The 20,315-nt window shown below is 32.7% G+C and overlaps 1 protein-coding gene across 1 annotated transcript; it reads left to right on the top strand.

Annotated features, from left to right (window-relative positions):
• The first annotated feature begins 4,972 nt into the window (after positions 1 to 4,972).
• On the top strand, positions 4,973 to 17,823 carry LOC118058040 (receptor-like protein 9DC3). The gene is made up of 7 exons (XM_073403679.1): positions 4,973 to 5,197; positions 6,580 to 7,687; positions 8,458 to 8,896; positions 9,117 to 9,511; positions 12,491 to 12,605; positions 17,268 to 17,350; positions 17,708 to 17,823. Exons 1-7 carry the CDS (start codon positions 4,973 to 4,975, stop codon positions 17,821 to 17,823), a joined length of 2,481 nt encoding a protein of 826 aa, XP_073259780.1.
• Positions 17,824 to 20,315: the final 2,492 nt, after the last annotated feature.

Below are 20,315 nucleotides of genomic sequence, written 5' to 3'. Positions count from 1 at the left end.
TAACTATTTAATTACTTTTAATACTAAAAGGATTAGTTAATTTAAGGAAAAATTAGCAACCCATGAAACACTATTTAATTCATTTAGGAAATCAATATTGCCGTGTTTCTATTCTTAGAGTATGTTAGTGTGGTGGAAGTTATTTTTTAAAATATTTTTTATTTGGAAATAAATTAAAATAATATTTTGTGTTTTTTTATTTTATAAAATTTATTTTTTACAAGAAATCAATATTGTCGTGTTCTTAGCATGTTTTTTACATCGTATTAATATATTGATATCAAGTTTTACATATTATACTCTTGTTTAGTAATCAACTAAGGGAGCTCACCTTCGTGGAGATATCTGCAAATGAATAACTCAACCCTCAGTTCCATACTTTCTGAGAAAATGAAGATTGGTTTTCCTTGTTGATGCTGACAAAGACTTTTTGGGTTGATACACATTACCAACCAAGTACACAAGGAAGGTTGATAACTTTTGGATAATTCAAAAAGATTTTTTTATTCTTTAAAATTTATTTTTAATAAAAAATAAATATTGTCATGTTTCTAACTTGTTTTTACATTATTTTAATGTAATAATATAAAAAATATAGTTACCACAAAAGAAGCTACAAAGAAAGTTCGAATGAGCACATTGACTTGCTGCACATCACTCACATGGACTTTGTTAATTTCAGAAATTAATTAATATTGCCGTGTTTCCAACGCTCCTCAGTACTCTTTTTTCGGTCGTGAAAAACGATTGATAACAAGTGCAAAGTCATTATTATTACTTTGCCTTTCATTTCATCAGATCTTGTTTGACACTGAATTTTAAAAATATTTTTTTAAAAAAATTAAAATTTTTATTTATTTTAAATTAATATATTTTTTTATTTTTTGAATTATTTTGATATACTAATTTAAAAATAAAAAAAATATTATTAATATACAAAGTAAAAACATACTATAAAAAATATAACAACATATTTCCAAACAATCTTAATTAGCAACAATTGCTTAGTAGGGGCATGATGGCTATTTTTTATTTTATTTTTTTAGCATTCTGATATATTTTTTTTTACTAATATATTTTTTTGATTTTTTTCTAATAATCTGTTTTTTTTAGTTTTATGAATTGTTCTTTTTTCTCTCTTCTTTATTTAAATAATTTCGGGAAATTAATTAATATTGCCCTGTTTTTCTACGCTCAGTACTCTTTTTTTTTATCGTAAAAAACGATATATAAGTGCAAAGTCATTAGTGCTTGGCGTAATTAGTGGGGGCATGCTTTTGCACAATTTTGAGTCAACAAGGGAAAGTGGACAGGAACCTCTTACCTTCCGTAAATAGTGATTGCTATTTTTTGAGCATTCTTTTTTTTTTTCCTTACTGATATATTATATTAATTTTTTTCAACAATTTTTTAATTTTATGTATTTTTTTTGTTAGGAAAAAATAAATAAATAATATAAATTATAATTTTTATATAATTCATATTATAACTAACAACAATGTTAATTTTCAACACACTCTTCAGTACTCTTTTTTCGGTCGTGCAAAGTTGTTAGTGCTTTGTGTAATTATTACTTTGCCTTGATGTCTTTAAAAGCATGTTTAAGGTGATGTGGTTATAATTATTTTTTAAAGTAATTTTTTTTTGGAAATATATTAAAATAATATATTTTTTATATTTTTTAAAAAATAATTTTAACATCAAATATCAAAATGATATGAAAATATTAAAAAAAAATATTAATTTGAACAAAAAAATTAAATTTTTAAAAAGTTCTTTAAAAACTTAATCCAGCAACAACACTTAGGCGGCATGATTTTGCACAATTTTGAGTCAACAAGGAATACATATTGCTTTTTGTTTTAATTTTTAAATCCTGAAAGAGGTATTATTCTCACTCAATTAATCAGTATAGCATTATGGTTTTCAATCATGGTTCGACCTAGTGCGTAGTTTTTGCAAACTATACATTTAATCTCTATAATTTTAATTGTATTTATGACTTAATTAATTATTATTTGTATTATGATCAACACTCGTCAAGTGAGTGGATTTAGCCCATGTTATGATTGACCCGTCAATACCAAACTTTAGATTTTCTATATTTTGATGGAGGTTACATGACATTACGTAATATTTTAATATTTAATCTGATTTTTTTTCACTTTCATCCATTATGTATTGTACTTAGTAGTTCATCATTAGAGAGCAATGGACTCCAAGTATTTAATTATTCATTTATAAATTTTATAAAAATATATATACACACACAATTAATATTATTTTAAAAACATGACATGGCATATGATCCACTAAAAATATTTTCTTACAATGTAGAGAAATCTAATGAAAGATAAAAATAAATTGTAAGGAAAACCAAACTTCAAAGATGCAATGAAACCAAGAAAAACCAGACATAGAGGGTAGAAGTCTCCAAGAACAGTTGTTATAATTAGAGCACAAAGTGCACGCACGTAGACTTGCTGAAAGATGTCAATTTTGGAAATTAAAATTGCCATGTTTTCCAACATTCTTGCATAGTCAACAAAGGGACCTAATTGTTATGGAAATATTTGCAATTGAATAATTCCAACCTGCAGTTCCATTTATATTGAATAATTGTTATGGGTTGCGAAGATTTGAGGTCAAAGGAGGAAAAGGACAGAGCAGAATGAAGATTGGTTTATCCCCATGTAGATGCTGGAAAAAGAAAAATCTTTTAGCACGCAAGAACCTTGAAACTCCAATCTTGAGGGCTCTGTTTTCCTGGGTAATGGTTCAGTAATGTTATTCCTACCTTTTTCACTAAATATTTTCTTTAATTTCCGGTACCGCTGCTCTGAAATTCCTTCAAGTCTAACTTGTAAATAATAGATATACTATATTTCTGTTATTCATTAATATTTTAAAATGGATATTTATTTCTTATTAATATTATACAATAAATAATTGTTTCTTATTTTAATGTTTTGTAAAAAAATGTTTATTTTTTATTATTGCTATAAAAAAAATGGCTCTTCATGTCTTCACTTGAACAAAATAAACAAAATTCAAAGGTTATAAATACTCCTTAAAATTATCAAGGTAAAGGGTTTATAATTTCATCAATTTACTGCATATATATTTTTAATTATTTGTTTACATAATCTCAAGTTAAAATTATATTTTTTAAAAAAGATAAAGGAAAAAGAAAAAAGAAAAAATCAAAGCATATAAATTGAAAGACTGATAAGAAAGAAAAGTATTATTTAAAAAATATTACTGAAATAAGCATATGATAAATGGTCAAAATAAACTATTTAATTATTTTTTAATACTAAAAGGATTAGTTAATTAAAGAAAAATAGCAACCCCTAAAACACTATTTAATCCTTTTAGAAAATCAATATTGTTGTGTTTTTATTCTTAAAGTAATGTTAGTATGGTGGAAATTACTTTTTAAAGTGTTTTTTTTTTATTTGAAAATATAATTAAAATAGTATTTTTGTGTTTTTATTTTTTTTATTTTTTAAGATTTATTTTTGACAAAAAAATCAACATTCTTGTATTGCTAACATATTTTTACATTGTTTTTAATACATTGATGTCAAGAACACAAGTTAACGCTAGACGATGCTACAAAGGAAGTTCTAATTAGCACATAGACTTGCTGCACATCACAGACTTGATCTCAACAAAAATGTTAATTTTGGAAATTAATTATTATTGTCGTGTTTCCAACACTCAGTGCTCCTGTTTAATCACCAATCCTTGCGAGGAAATATTCGCAATTGAATAATTCAACCCTTAGTTCCATATTCAGCACCACATGAAGATCAGACAATATCTAAATATCCAAGTTCCGAAGACTTTTCTGTTAGCTGCCATCAGACGAGCTGCAAAGGAAATTCTAATTAGAGAATGGACTGTATCTGTTAGCTCAAAGACTTGCTGCCAAAATGTCAATTTTGGAAATTAGTATTGCCGTGTTTCCAACACTTACTCTTTTGTGGAAATATTTGCAAGTTCCAAAGACTTGGAGGTAAAGGACAGACCAAATGAAGAGTGGTTCTCCCTTGTTGATGCTGAAAGAGAAAGACCTTTTAGGACGACCAATCCCACAGCATCCTAACTGAGTGCAGAACCTTCAAACTCCATTTTAATTTCTCCATTGTTTGGTCTGTTTTCTAGCAACCTGTTCAATAAAGCTATTGCCAGAACGTGTGTTGACTGTAGACTGGATTGAAGTGGACATAAGAAGGTGAGGATGACTCTTTAACTCTGCATTCCCCCTTCCTTAAGCTGTGAGTAAACTACGATCGTAATCTATCAGTGCATGCGAAGGGGGGTCCAATTAGTATTAAGTTTATAAGACAGCAAGGAATAATAGCGGGGTAGATGTCCCCGAGAACAGCTGCCATTAGACGAGCTACAAAGGAAGTTCAAATTAGAGCATGAACTGTATCTGTTAGCACAAAAACTAGCTGCAAAATGTCAATTTTGGGAAAATTAGTACTGCCGTGTTTCCAACGCTCACTCTTGTGTGGAAATATTTTCAAGCGAACCTTCAGTTCCATCTTGTGTGGAAATATTTGATGCCGAAAGAGAAAGACCTTTTAGGACGACCAATCTTGTTTGTCAGTTTTCTTGTAGTAACGGTTCAATAAAGCTATTGCCAGAACGTGTTGACTGTAGATTGGATTGAAGCGGACATAAGACGGTGAGGATGACTCTTTAACTCTGCATGCCCACTTGCTTAAGCTGTGGGTAAACTACGATCGTAAATTATTAAGAAGTTTTCTTCCCGATTTTGTGGCTTGAATTTCTTGGAAAATTATATATTAGTGGGGCAAACAAATCTTCGCATAAATTTCTTTGATAAATACAATTTGAAAAAACGTCTCTGAACATTCAAATTAAGCAGTCACGGATTTTATTTTTTTGATAAATACAATTCCATAACAATAAGTAATTTTTCCAATTAGAGCATGAAATGTATCTGTTAGCTCAAAGACTTGATGCCAAAATATCAATTTTGGAAATTAATACTGCCGTGTTTCCAATGCTCACTCTTGTGTGGAAATATTTGCAAGCGAACCTTCAGTTCCATCTTGAGAGCAAGAACCTTGGAACTCCATTCCTTGGTTTCATCGTTTGTGCCCTGTTTCCTGTAATGGTTCAGTATAATGTTATTCCTAAACATTCACTAAATATTTCGGTACGCTGCTCTGAAATTCCTTCAAGTCTAACCTGTAAAAAATTAGTTTGAGCGGTTCTACACCACCAAGTCTAACCTCTGAAATTTCTTTAATTTGCAAGCTGAAATTCCTTCAAGTCTAAGCTGTAAAAAATAGTTTGAGGAAACTTAATCGAAAGACTTCAGCGAAAGACTCTTAGTTTTACATTTAAGAATGAACAATCGCATGCAAAACAATTCTAGGCAAAATACATGCATGGGACTGATGAGTCAGCCTGTCCCATGCAAAGGGGAGCCTAAAAGGAAGCGAAAGGGCACAGCTGATTTCAGCTGAAAATGATTATCCTTTTCTTCCCACAACTTTCTATCCCCCACAAGATTTTTAATAGTAAAAGGATTAATTAATTTTAAGCAAATTAACAACCCTCAAAAGCATATTAATCCATTTAGAAAATTCAATATTGTCATTTCCTATTCTATTCTCATTAATAAAAATATATGTTTTGACATTCTCATTAATAAATCAATATTTTAGCCATTTTTATTTTATTTATTTATTTGACTAACCTACCTAGTTTCTTACAATAGCCTTTAAAGCTGATGTGCAACTAGAAATGTAGACTAAATTGTAAATTATTAAGAAGTTTTCTTCCGATTTTGTGGCTTGAATTTCTTGGAAATTATATTTTAGTGAGCATAGCAATCTTCGCATAAATCTTTTTCTGTATTTTTATTTTATTATAAAATTTCATAATATTAACAATTTTATTTTTTTTAATTAACATGAATATCCAGCACCTCAATTTATGAACACTTGTATTAGTGAATTAAAGGGACTTTGATTATCATTTTAATTCCATAGTTTAAATTATTTTTTATATTTAGTGCGAAGTCATTGGTACCAAGAAACAACAATTCAGTTTGAAGTCAACAGGGAATCAAGTTGATAGGAACCTTACATATTGCATATTTCCATCGATTTTTATTTCTTACTTTATCTTTTTAATTATTAAATCCTGAAAAAGGTATTTAATACTAACAATTATGTGTTCATGTACAAATTAGTCTTTCTTTGCTCCGATTCTCTTCCAGCTAAGGAAACTTGTTTAGTGCTTCAACCACTGACTTTGATTTCGTCTATAAATACTACTAATAATGCCTTTCTTTTCTTCTCATCTTAAATTCCCAGTTAATTATACTTTGAATCCTGTAAGGCCAGCCACCATGGGGTTTTCACCAATTTGTCCTCTCTTCAATCTCTCTCTTCATTCTGTTTTCTCTTCCATTTCCACTCAACAATTTCATCTCCACTCTCCTCAAATTACTCCTCCTCCTCTTCTCATTTGTGTGCTCATCGCCAATCTCTTTCTCTCCTTCAATTCAAACAATCCTTCTCCATTCAGAGTTCTCCTTTTTGGTTAGCTAGAAACTATCACTATGATCAATATCCCAAGACAGAGTCATGGAAAGAGGGTACAGACTGCTGCTTGTGGGCGGGGGTCTCTTGTGACTTGAAAACCGGGCATGTCACTGCACTGGACCTCTCTTGCAGCATGCTTTACGGCGCCCTCCTTCCCAATAATTCTCTCTTCTCTCTCCATCATCTTCAACAGCTCGACCTCTCCTTCAATGATTTCAACTCCTCCCATATTTCTTCTCGATTTGGCCAGTTCTCCAATCTAACACATCTTAACCTGAGTGGTTCAGATCTTGCAGGCCAAGTCCCGTCAGAAATCTCTCACCTCTCCAAAATGGTTTCTCTTGATCTCTCTTGGAACTACGATCTTGTGAGTGTAAGAAAGCAATTTCTTTTGACAAGCTTTTCTTTTGACGAGCTTGTTCGAAACCTAACCAAGCTTAGAGAACTCCATCTGAGCTGGGTGAACATGTCACTGGTTGTTCCTGATTCCCTGATGAATCTGTCCTCTTCTCTGTCATCGCTCAAACTCAATTACTGTGGATTGCAAGGAAAACTCCCATCCTCAATGGGGAAATTTAAGCACCTGCAGTACTTGGATCTTGGAGGGAACGATTTTACTGAACCAATTTCATTTGACAAGCTTGTTCGAAACCTAACCAAGCTTAGAGAACTCGATTTGAGTCGGGTAAACATGTCACTAGTTGTTCCCGATTCCTTGATGAATCTGTCGTCTTCTCTGTCATCGCTCAAACTCGATGACTGTGGATTGCAAGGAAAACTCCCATCCTCAATGGGGAAATTTAAGCACCTGCAAGTACTTGGATCTTGGATTGGAACAAATCTTACTGGTCCAATTCCGTATGGTTTTGAGCAACTCAGTGAGTTGGTTTCACTTGATCTCTCTTTAAACTTCTATCTAAGTCCAGAACCATTTTCTTTTGACAAGCTTGTTCAAAACCTAACCAAGCTAAGATATCTCTTTTTGGGTTTTGTAAATATGTCTCTGGTTGCACCTAATTCCTTGACGAATCTGTCCTCTTCTTTGTCATTTCTTTCCCTCATTGGTTGTGGATTGCAGGGGAAGTTCCCAGGTAACATCTTTCTCCTACCAAACCTTGAATTACTGGGTCTGTCATACAACGAAGGCCTCACTGGCTCTTTTCCTTCGTCCAATTTGAGTAATGTCCTCTCTAGGTTGGCTCTTTCTAATACAAGAATTTCAATTTATTAGAAAACAAACTTAATTAGTAATCTAAAGTCATTAGAATATATGGTTCTTCGTAATTGTAATATTATAAGCTTAGATTTAGCTGTGATTGGTAATCTCACAAACCTCACTTCTTTATACCTTTCAAGTAATAATTTTGAGCGGTCATATCCCATTCTCAATTTAAAAAAACCTAATTAATCTTTCAAATTTAGATTTATCTAATAATCAACTAGTAGGCCCTATCCATTCTCAATTAAATACCCTTTCAAATCTAAAGAGTCTATATTTATACAATAACTTGTTCCATGGAACAATACCATCCTTTTTGTTCGCTCTTCCTTCTTTACAATATCTTGACCTTCATAACAATAATCTCATAGGCAATATAAGTGAACTTCAACACGATTCATTAAGTTACCTTGATTTGAGCAATAACCACTTGCATGGTCCAATCCCAAGTTCGATTTTCAACAATGAGAACTTGCAAGCCCTTTATTCTTGCTCCAATAGTAAATTGACAGGTGAGATTTTCTTCTTCTATTTGCAAGCTGAGATACCTTCGGGTCCTGGACTTATCCAACAACAGCTTGGGTGGGTCTATGCCACTATGTTTGGGGAACTTCAGCAACATTCTTTCAGTGTTGCATCTAGGCATGAACAATCTTCAAGGCACTATCCCTTCAACATTTTCAAAGGATAATATCTTGGAATATCTCAACCTCAATGGAAATGAATTAGAAGGGAAAATACCACCGTCTATCATCAACTGCACAATGTTGGAAGTTATTGATCTTGGCAACAATAAGATTGAGGATACATTTCCCTACTTTCTAGAAACGCTTCCAAAGCTCCAAATTCTTGTCCTAAAATCCAATAAACTCCAAGGTTTTGTGAAGGGTTCGCCTGCATATAATTCCTCCTCTAAATTACAGATTTTTGACATCTCTGGCAATAATTTTAGTGGGCCATTGCCTATTGGGTATTTCAATAGTCTTGAAGCAATGATGGGCCTCGGATCAGAACATGATTTACTATGCGGGACAACAAATTACACTAGCTATGTCTATTCCATAGAAATGGACATGGAAAGGTGTAGAAATTGAGTTTACGAAGATCCGAAGTACTATCAGAGTACTTGATTTGTCAAATAACAATTTCACCGGAGAGATTCCAAAAGTGATAGGAAAGCTTAAAGCACTCCAACAGCTCAACCTTTCTCATAATTACCTTGCAGGTCATATCCAATCATCATTAGGAAATTTGATCAATTTAGAATCATTAGATCTATCTTCAAATTTGCTTACCGGAAGAATTCCAATGCAGCTGGGGGGTCTAACATTTCTTGCAATCCTAAACCTTTCACATAACCAACTCGAGGGGCCCATACCAAGTGGACAGCAATTCAACACCTTTGATGCAAGCTCATTTGAAGGAAACTTGGGTTTATGTGGATTTCAAGTACTAAAAAAATGTTATGGTGATGAGGCACCATCATTACTGCCATCAAGCTTTGATGAAGGAGATGATTCAACATTGTTTGGAGAAGGATTTGGATGGAAAGCTGTGACAATGGGGTATGGATGCGGGTTTGTGTTTGGAGTTGCAACGGGATACGTTGTGTTTGGAACAAAAAAGCTGTCATGGTTTATTAGGATGGTTGAAGATAAATGGAATTTCAAGAACAGAAAAACAAAGAAGAATGCTGGTAGATATGGTGCAAGAAGAAACTAAATAATGCAATTGATATTTTCAAGTAAGTTTTTGCAAGCATTGAGTTTTCAAATTTTATGTTCACAGTTTATGTTTAGGCTATCTTTTCTTTACTATTTCATTTGACCAATCTTACCTTTCTAATTTTGCAGTACAAACAAGATATCAAGTGGATCAACAATAGGGTGACAAATTCATAGTATTGGATATTTCTTTTTTGTAGTTTACATAATACTTCTATGAAAAAGAATTCATGCATGTAAACAAGTTTGTGTTAACTATAAAATCACTTAAATATAAATCTCTGTTTCTGGGAGTATTTTTGAAAGTTATAGAGTTACGAACGGATTGAAGTAATTCTTGTAAAGTTAATAGAGCATCCAACAAAATCTTGCTGCTAATATAGATCCTTCAATAAGGACAAGGTAGGAATGTTTAATCTTAGTTAGGAATGTTCACAAAGTACTACCTTGCTTTCATTATTAGAGTGAAACTAAATTTCACTCAACATAATCGGTGGGTGACAGCAAGTTTTAGAATAACAATGCAATAATTTTAAACCATCATTGTTTTGCTAATGCAAGACAAAGCTCAAGCACATGAGAGGCAATGCAAATGCGATCTATACTCACAGAGCTTTTGCGCATCGCCAAACCATTTGCTCATCAAATTAGAGATCCTCACATTTATAAAAACAGCTCCAGAGTCTCTGACAATAGCTTTTGCAAGCATGGTCTTCCCTGTGCCTGGAAGTCCATGTAACAATACCCCTTTTTGTGGACCAAGAAGTTTCCCGTGTGAGAAGAGCTCAGATTTCCGAAGAGGGAAGAATCACCAGTTATACAAAGCTTGCTTTGATAGATTCCAATCCTCCAATTGATTCAAAAATAAAAATACACAATTGCAGCATATTGATAAACCATTAAACCGACCATAAATTCTAAAGCCTCTATCCCAATCAATTACATTTTCAACATGAGAACATGGCCATATTCAATAGTGTTTAGAGGACAGGCTAGATTGTTACGAAGCAGTTTAAATCTTCTACAGAGCAATTGCAACCAGAAGGTTTCATAATTGAAAAGTTGGTTTCCGAATCCAAATTTCATCAGGCATAGAAAGAACTAATATCTATATTTTCCAGTTATAGCAATTATAGCAATCATGTGCCATTAGTTTATGATATAGCAGAGACTCAAATCCACTCCATATGATGGATATTTTCATATATTCAGCTGACATTAGAAACAGAGTATTTGTTGCTTGGTAGCAGCCATCAATGTATAGACAGCCTAGAAAACAAATAGCAAGTTTGAAGACACCAGGAAATATTATAACTGGATGATTGAATAAACAATGACAACAGTACTATAGCACCAGCCCAAAAGTTCCAATATATCCGAAACGAACTTGGTCCTCCAGTTTCCACCAAGCCATAATAACTCCATGCATCCAACAATAAGAAACCTAACCTTATAGTTTTTCCTCCTAGAAACAATTCCTAATGATATCTGAGAAAGATCCTGTTTTCCATGCTTCTTTCTTCTCCCTCCTGCCATAGAGTAGGTTATTTTTCCAAATTGCCGTAGATTTCATTAGAATTCAGAAAATTTGTAGAAAAGGTGTCTCGCTCTTACTGCACACCTGACACTTTCTTTCGTGTGATTAGGATTAAACTACCCTGCATCTAAATTTATCTATAGCTCAGAGCTGACAACATGGTTTAAGATGTGGCAAAAACTCAAGAACTCACGAGAGACTGGAAGAAGCTGCAAGAGATATTGAGCTGAGATGGGTACCATCATTATCTGTGAGTAAATGAGTGACTAAATCGAACCCCCAGCAATCAAAAATCTTAAAAAACAAATCAGTAGCTGCCTAAACTGTTCATTTGCTAAAACTACGTCTTTGAGGATAAAAAACTCATGTTTATATCAGATAATGCACTTTATATTCCATCATCTGGAGAATGTTGAAAGGCATGATGAAGACCAGTACATGAGGTCTCATGGCTGTGGTTGTGTCAACAAGAGGTTCAACAATGGATAAACACCACTGTGGCAGGATTTTACAAATACAATTAATAATGATCATGCTCCATGTTCAATCAATCAAGGGTTAGAATCAGGGCATCAGATTCAGGTTACTTTAAAGGTTTTACTAATACAATTAATAATGATCTCTCCTTTCTCTCCTTTCTTTTTTGACATAGCAGTTCAGGGGCTAATAGTTATATTCAACAAGACATCAGATTCAGGTTACTTTAAAAGTTTGCAGACTTCGCAAGGACATCAAGTAACCCATTTGCAATATGCAGATGACACTTTGATTTTCCTGCCAAATGATTATACCTCTCTACTGCATGTCAAGAGAATCCTCCGCTGGTTTGAGATCATTTCAGGATTGAAAGTTAATTTCTATAAAAGCTCACTTATAGGAATTAATTTGGATATCGAATACACTTCAGGTCTGGCTAACACAATTTTCTGTCGCAGTGACTCCTTCCCAGTCAGATACCTTGGGTTGCCTCTTGGTGCTAACCCAAATAGGCTCTCCACTTGGAAACCGGTATTGTCCACAATCAGAGCAAAGTTAAGCAAATGGAAAGGGAAGTTTTTAAGCATGGCTGGAAGGATATGTCTTATTAAATCTGTCTTAAATTCTCTACCTCTATACTATATGTCGGTCTTTACTATGCCAAAGAGCATTGCAAAATCAATATCCTCAATCAACTGCTGTTTTCTCTGGAAGGGCTCCTCAAATTCACATGGTATTTGTAAGGTTGCTTGGCATAAGGTAATTAAGAGTAAGCCACTTGGAGGTCTCAGGCTTGGTTCTATGCACAGTTAAAAATTCTAGCTATGATGTTTAAATGGCTTTGGAACCTTGAACAAAGGAGTGACAGGAGGTTGGCAAGAACTCATCTTATGAAAGTACCGGCCACATTTTACAAATGGCCTTCCTGTGTTTGCAGGTTCTTTATCTCTAACTTGGCGTGGCATGGTATCTGCAATTTCCTTAAATCACAGCATAGCCGCTCCCATCCAATCCAATGTTGGGTTTAAGGTGGGTGATGGAAGAAACATCAGGTTTTGGTCTGATTCTTAGCTAGGTTATGCAGCCCCTCTCCAGTTCATGTTCCCTAGGCTCTACAACCTCTCCCTACAACAATCTTTAAGCGTTGCAGAAGTTCATAACCCAACAGATAACTCAATAAATCTTTCTTGGAGAAGACCCCTTCCATCCCGAGAACTATGCTTGTGTGAAAGCTTGATAGCAGAAGTGGAACGTGGCCTAGTCTTCTCTGATGGTGAAGACAACTAGATTTGGAAACACCATAGCTCTAACAATTACACAGTCTCTTCTGGGTGTCATCTCTTTGATGGTTTTAATGTTTCAGGACATCTTCACTCCCCGCTTTGCTTTGGAAAGGGTTTGCGCCTCCAAAAATAGATGTGTTCATATGGCTTCTTTTCGATGGCAGTGTTTGTACAAAGGATTTCTTAGCTGAGAGGAGAATCATCAATTATGAGGAAGCTCTTTGTCATTTCTGCTACTATGGATTTAATAAGAAAAAGGCATAATTTTACAGTAAATTTAATACAAAACTTGGCATAAATGGATAAAGGGGTCCGGTTTATAAACCCTTAGGATCTAATTGATGAAAGTATTGTCCGGTTAATATATATATCCTGCACGTTGTCATTTTACTTACTGCTATACAAATTATTGTCCTCAGAAAGTCATTAATTTGTTTATTTTTATCTAGGTTTTGGTGCTTAAAACTCTGCATGTCCACATGCTGGAAAAGTAAACACCCGATGAAAATTGGTTGATGCTGAGAAAGAAACTCCAATCTTCTTAATTTGTCTGTTTAATTTCCAGTAGTAATTGCATAAATCCATAGTAGCCGACGATTATGTGCCAAATTGAGAGAAAGGGGCCGCTCGCCTCCGAATGTATCGGTTACTTAATCTTGTTTTTTTAATCTAAAAAAATATTAAGTTAATTTTTTAAAATGATTTTTTATAATTATGATGTGTTAATGTAAAAAAATAATATTATTTTAATATATTTATAATAAAAAAATATTTCAAAAAAATACACTCATCATTCACATGACCAACCAAGTACACAGGAAAAGTTGATAGGAACTTTTGGATAATTAAAAAAGACTTTTTGGGTCGTGAAAAACAATATATATGTGTGCAAAGTCATTAGTGCTGCTCCATTGCTTGGCGTAATTATTACTTTGCCTTGGTTTCCATCCAAGTAATTCCGATCGAAGACTTGGAGGTCAAGGACAGACCAAATGAAGAGAAAGACCTTTTAGGACGACCAAACCCCAGCATCTAATTGAGTGCAAGAACCTTCAAACTCCATTAATTCTCCATTGTTTGTCTGTACTTTTCTAGCAAATGTTCAATAAAGCTATTGCCAGAACGTGTTGACTGGAGACTGGATTGAAGTGGACATAAGAAGGTGAGGATGACTCTTTAACTCTGCATGCCCCCTTGCTTCAGCTGTGAGTAAACTACGATGGTAAATTATTAACAAGTTTTCTTCCGATGTTTTCTTGGAAATTACATTCTCAAAGTAATATTATTTCAATAAATTTGAATTATCAAAATAGAATACTCCATGTTATATTAAAGATAAAGGATAACATAGAGTATTAACTAAACTTATAATATTTGATGTAAGATTAGACATGAATAGAATTCCACTTTGTATATATTGAGTCTTTAATTAGTAATTTATAAATAAAGATTTGCTGATTTTTTCTTGAAAAAGTTGGATTTAGTATCTTGTCAGACCTATATACTCTTGAATCTAGCATGCATCTAAGTAAAAAAAAAATTGGATTTGGCATTACCCGGTTATGAACAGATTGCTGTACAAATCTACGTGTGCAAAGCAAATTAAAACAATTCTTATAAATTAAAGCAATATTTGCAAGCAAAATAAAGTAATTTTGATGACTTGTAAGTCATAAATAACTAGTAAAAAGTGTAACAAACGTACCCATCAGACGATTCATATGGTGTGGAATGCGTGATAAGAAGCAAGGAGGTCTTGGCATAGGCTCCCTAATGTAAAAAAACAGGGCTCTGTTATTTAAATCACTACAAGATTTAACAGTTTTACCGACGGAATTTTTCCGTCGGCGTAAGACACATACTCCATCGGTAATTAATTTACCGACGAAATCACCGACGGATAATTTCCGTCGGTGAATCTTTTGTCGGTAATTTTTTGTCCGTCGCTAAATCCGTCGGTAATATTATTACCGACGGATTTACTGGGCGGAACAGACGCGTCGGTAATTTTTTTTATTACCGACGGATTTTACCAACGGATTTACCGACGGAAATTTCCGTCGGTAAATCCGTCGGTAATTATTCAAAAACATTTTAAAAAAAATTCATTTTAATAAAATTATAAAATAATTAAATTAACATAAATCAACATTGTATATATATACTCAAAATGCTTGGAAAAAAGAATAAGAAAATCAACTCAAAAAAATAAAACAAAAAAATTAATTCAACTAAAAAAATTCATATGAAAAAAATGAAGTTGCAATTGCTAAAAATTTAAAAATCCTATAAATGAATCAACTAAAAATTGATCTCATATGAAAAAAATAAATCTCACAACAACATTTATACAATTATTATAAACAAAATCAATTAAAATTAAATAAAAAACAAATATAGTGAAAAAAATCATGAAAAAATAAGAAAAAAGAAAAATCTTACCTTAATATACTTGCAAGTGAAGCTAAGGAAAAAAAAATTCGTAAAGCATATTAATTAAAAAAAACTAAGAGGATAAAAGAAGAAAGAAGAAGAAGACATACCCGAGCATGGAGGAAAAGAGAAGGAGATGAGGAGAGAAAAGAAGAGAAAGAAATAGATATTGATGTTTTTTACATATAGTGAAGAAGAAGAAGAAGAAGTAGAAGTAGAAGTAGTAGAAGAAGAAGAAGAAGAAGCAGTAGAAGAAGCAGTAGAAGAAGAAAAAGAAATAATGAGTATGTCTCTTGTGAAATAAGCGGATTCAGGTTTTTTATTGGGGCGCGTTACCGACGGATTTACCGATGGATAATTTAATATTAATATTTTTTAATTATTCCGTCGGTAATATTTAATTTAAATTTTCAATTTCGTAAAAAGTTTTCAGAAACCGCCAAAAATTACCGATGATTTTTCAATCCGTCGGTGATTCCGTCTGTAATAATTAAATGAAAATTTTAAATCAATTGAATTTTTTCAGAAAACCGCCAAAACACACCGACGCATTTTCAATCCGTCGGTGATTTTGTCCGTAAAGTAAAACAATTAACAGTGCAATTGGAAGATGAACAGTTCTGGAGCTCTCTGGAAAATACCGACGGAATTTTCCGTCGGTAATTCCCTTTGTAATTGACATGAATGAACAGTGTTCACATTTTTACCGACGGATTTTTCCCGACGGAATTACCGACGGATTAATTCCGTCGGTAATTCCGTTGGTAAAAAATGACACGTAGTCATTTTTTTTGCTTTGTTTTAATTTTTTTGTTCCCACGGTAATTCCTCGGTATATACCGAGGGATATTTCCGTCGGTAAAATCCTCGAAAATTTTACCGATGGAAATATTCCCTCGGTATTTCCGTTTGTATTTATTGATTTTCTGGCAGTGAATGGATATGGAGACTTTCTTCTCCGAGCTCTGCTCTATGGAAATCCTTAATTATTAACCTGTACAGACCAGATTTCATAGAAGGGTAGAAGTCCCGAAGAACGTACAATTCCAATCAGACGAGCTGCGAAGGAAGAGCACAGAGTGTACCTTTAAGCACATAGACTTGCATGTAGGGGATTTTATCTACTCTCAACAAAAATGTCAGTTTTGGAAGGTAATTAATATGCATAATTGAATATTTCTTTAACCCAATTTGGAACAAAAGGTACGTGAAAAGAAAGTTTAAATTTTTTATTAATATTAAAATGTACTATTGAGGGATATATGCATCACCACAACCCACGCAATGCTAAAACCACCACCCCACTATAAAAATTCTATTAACCATTTGAAAAGAAACATTCCTTCCTGCTTAAAGAATATTTCTGACTCTAGCGCTAGTGAATATTCGAGCTTCAACAAGGCAAACTCTGGCGTTCGTAAAAATTCGTAGCTACAAAAAAAAATTGGTATCAATATTTTTATTCCCTACTCTAGCACCGGGTGAATGAATAAATAAAAATAAATTTATTTTTATGCATGCACATATTTTTCTATTTTTCTAGCTAAATAAAATAAAATACAACGAATAAAAATAATATAAATTTAAACCGGTATTTTTATTCCTGACTCTGGCGCCAGTGAATAAACCAATAAATTTACATTATTTTTATTTATGCATGCACATTTTTTTATTTTTTCTACTTTTTTTTATTTTTCTGTTTTTTCTATTTTTTTTTGGCTGGGTCCAGCTCAACCCATGGGGCTGGGCTGGACCCAGCAGGCCTAGTCGGGTCATAGGCTTGACCCGGCTGGCCATTTACTTTACCAGCAGGCGTGCGTGAGCAGTTCACGCACGTCAGCTATAGGAACATATAATTAAAATGCAAAAAGGGGAAGCGCAACTAACCTGGTGCTGGAAATGGCGATCCGGATTTTGCAGTCTTTCTTGATCGTCTATCCTTGCCTCAAGATCCTGTGTTCGTTCGTTTCCCTTCTGTATATGTATTCCTGCTGTCAGCTGCTCGTTCCTCTCTCCTTTTTATCTTCTTCCTCTGGCTGTGGAAGCTGACGCTGGAGAAGAGGAAGCCGATGATGATGCTGGTACTCTCTGGTGGTTCTTCCTTTCCTGCTTGTTTTTTTTCTGTCTTCTTTTGTTCACTTTGTTTGCGTTCTGGGGACTAAAGCAAAGCCGGGAACGCTGGCGTTTTGCTCCTTCCTTTTCTTAGCTTGTGCTTTCGGTCCTCCCTCTCTCGGTACCCTCTGTTTTGTTCTCTGCTCTCTCTCTATCTACTCCCTGTCTATCCTCCTGTTTATTTCTCTTCGTCTCTGTTCCCTGAGAAGAAACAAAAATTTGTTATTCTGATTCGTTCTTCTGTCTTAGTTTTCTGCCGTTCGTGGCCTTTTCTTTTTCTTTCTGGTCCCTCCCCTTGCGCTCTCTCATCTTCTCTGGCTTTATAGCCGGAGAATACCAACCATTTGAAACGGCTTCAAAGCCTTTACTGCCAGAAACGGCTCCTGAAGAAGAAGGCGAAGAAGGCGATGAACAGCTTCTAAAAACGGTGCCGTTTGTGTGATGGGAATGACCATTTTCAATCTGGTCACTAAAGTTCTGGAATCGTGCAATCAAGCCCCTGTGTAAATGTAATTAGATCCTTGCATTTCCGTGTCATTTTCAAGCTAGTCCTTGAATTTTAATGTTTGCAATTCGGACCCCAATTAAACCCCAAACTTTGATATTTCTTCAATTAAGTCTCTGATTACATTAATTAAATTAATTCCAAGCTTAATTAAGTCTCAAAACTTATCAATTTTCCGATTAAACCCTTAATTGGATTAATTAAATTAATTCCAAACTTAATTAAGTCTTTAAAACTTATCAATTCTCCAATTAAACCCTTAATTGGATTAATTAAATTAATTCCAAGCTCAATTAAGTCTCAAAACTTATCAATTCTTCTTCAATTAAGTCTCTGATTACATTAATTAAATTAATTCCAAGCTTAATTAAGTCTCAAAACTTATCAATTTTCCGATTAAACCCTTAATTGGATTAATTAAATTAATTCCAAACTTAATTAAGTCTTAAAACTTATCAATTCTCCAATTAAACCCTTAATTGGATTAATTAAATTAATTTCAAGCTCAATTAAGTCTCAAAACTTATCAATTCTTCCATTAACCCCTTGATTGAATTAATTCCAAAGTTTGATTAAACCCCTAAACTTCTAACCATGATGCCCTTAACCCAAATTTTAATTCATTCTTTATTTATTTCATTTTACTTTTTTTCATCATTATTATTTTTTTATCATCAGTTTTTATCATTTTCAGTAAATAAAATAATAATAAAAAAATGGTCAAAAATTGGGTTAGGACAAGAGTTGTGGTTGATGGAAAAGATGAGGATGATGACAAACATGTCCTCAAGTTGGAAGATGTCACACCTACACGGATATGACAAACATGTCCTCAAGTTAGAAAAGTTGAGGTGATGCTCCAGATGTGTACACGAGTGCTCCATACCTTTCTATGAGCTAGATAGATTATTAGATATAGTTACATGTTATTATATGTTATGAAAATTTTGAATAGATGTATAGTTAGTTTAATTTTTTTTTAAAAAATTATGTTGTGTTAATCACCAGTCTAAATTTTTTATTTACGATTGAATATGTTATATGTTGTTCATGTAAATTGTGTTTTGATGTTGAAAAACTAGTTATTTGTGATTGTGCGAAATGATGTTTTTTTTTTGTATGAAATTGATAACATAAAAGTCTTTCTCTATTAGAGAAGTCATAGATATTATCTCCGACATGCAAGTTGCAATTGACGTCTGAATAAATTTCTTTTTATTTTGGGTTAATGATAACTTAGTCATAATGGTTTTATAAACTAAACATTTAATCTCTATATTTTTAATTGGATTTATAACTTATAATTTTTATATATTTTCATACTATAATTTTATCTATTTTTTTATTTAAAATAGAAAAAATAAAAAATCAAAGTATATAAATTGAAAGATTGATAGAAAGAGATGTGTTTAAAAAAATATATTACTAAATTAAAGTATATAAATTGAAATACTGATAAGAAAGAGAAGTATTTAAAAAAAAAACAAAATATTACTAAATTAAACATGATCAAGATTTGTCAAATAACTATTTAATTATTTTTTAACACTACAAGAATGAATTAATTTAAGAAAATCAGCAACCCGTAAACAGTAATTAGGAAATAAAATACTGTCGTTCCTGTACATATATAGTCTCGTCAATGAAGACTTTGTAAATAGTGATGGGAATACATATTGCAGTTTTTTTATTTTTGCTTTTATTTTTAAATCCTGAAAGAAGTATTATTCTCACTCAATTTATCAGTATATCAATGATTTCCACAAATTAATATTGCTGTATATCAATGCTCACTCTTATTTATTAGTTTATTAGATATTGCAGTCTAACCGTGTTTTTAAAAAATTTTAAATATTATTTGCTTCAGATTAATTTTTTTAATATTTTTAAATTTTTTTAAAGTGTTGGTGTTAAAAAAATTTAAAAATAAAAATACATATTATTTGATATATTTTAAAATAAAAAATACTTTAAAAATCAATTTCTATATAAAAACACCAAATGACCTATGGTCTTATGTTTAAAATGTGGTCGGTCAGCATTCAGCTAAGGATGTTTCACCCTCCCATGCATAAAGCTTCCTTAGTGCTTCTCCCAGCAGTGAGAATAATTAAAGAAGTCAGTTTCCTTTAGCTTTCTTAAATATAGTTTAGTCCCTGAACTTTAAAAAAAATTATAAATTAATGCCTTGATTCTGAACAGAATTAAAAATAAATTATGAATAAAATTCCAGATTGATCCTTGAAGCATCATTAGAAATTCTTATTAGTATTAAGATTATAAGCCAACAAGGCATAGAAGGGTGAAAGTCCCCAAGAACATACAGTTTTCATCAGACGAGCTGCGAAGGAGGAGCACAGACTATATCTATAAACACATAGACTTGCTGGACATCGTATTTAATTTTAAAAAATAATTTTGAGCCTGAG

This window comes from Populus alba, chromosome 12 (genome assembly GCF_005239225.2).
Source record: "Populus alba chromosome 12, ASM523922v2, whole genome shotgun sequence".
NCBI classification, from domain to species: Eukaryota; Viridiplantae; Streptophyta; class Magnoliopsida; order Malpighiales; family Salicaceae; genus Populus; species Populus alba.
Note: the sequence above shows the minus strand (reverse complement) of the source record. Positions and strands in the feature narration are given on the sequence as shown.

Bases quoted from the DNA above. Each gene is read 5' to 3' on its own strand.
- LOC118058040 (XM_073403679.1), top strand. From the start codon at position 4,973: ATGTATCTGTTAGCTCAAAGACTTGATGCCAAAATATCAATTTTGGAA. The intron at 9,512-12,490 runs GTAGATATGGTG...CTGTGTTTGCAG, and splicing joins AAAAACAAAGAAGAATGCTG to GTTCTTTATCTCTAACTTGG. The intron at 12,606-17,267 runs GTTTTGGTCTGA...TCCTGCTGTCAG, and splicing joins GGTGATGGAAGAAACATCAG to CTGCTCGTTCCTCTCTCCTT.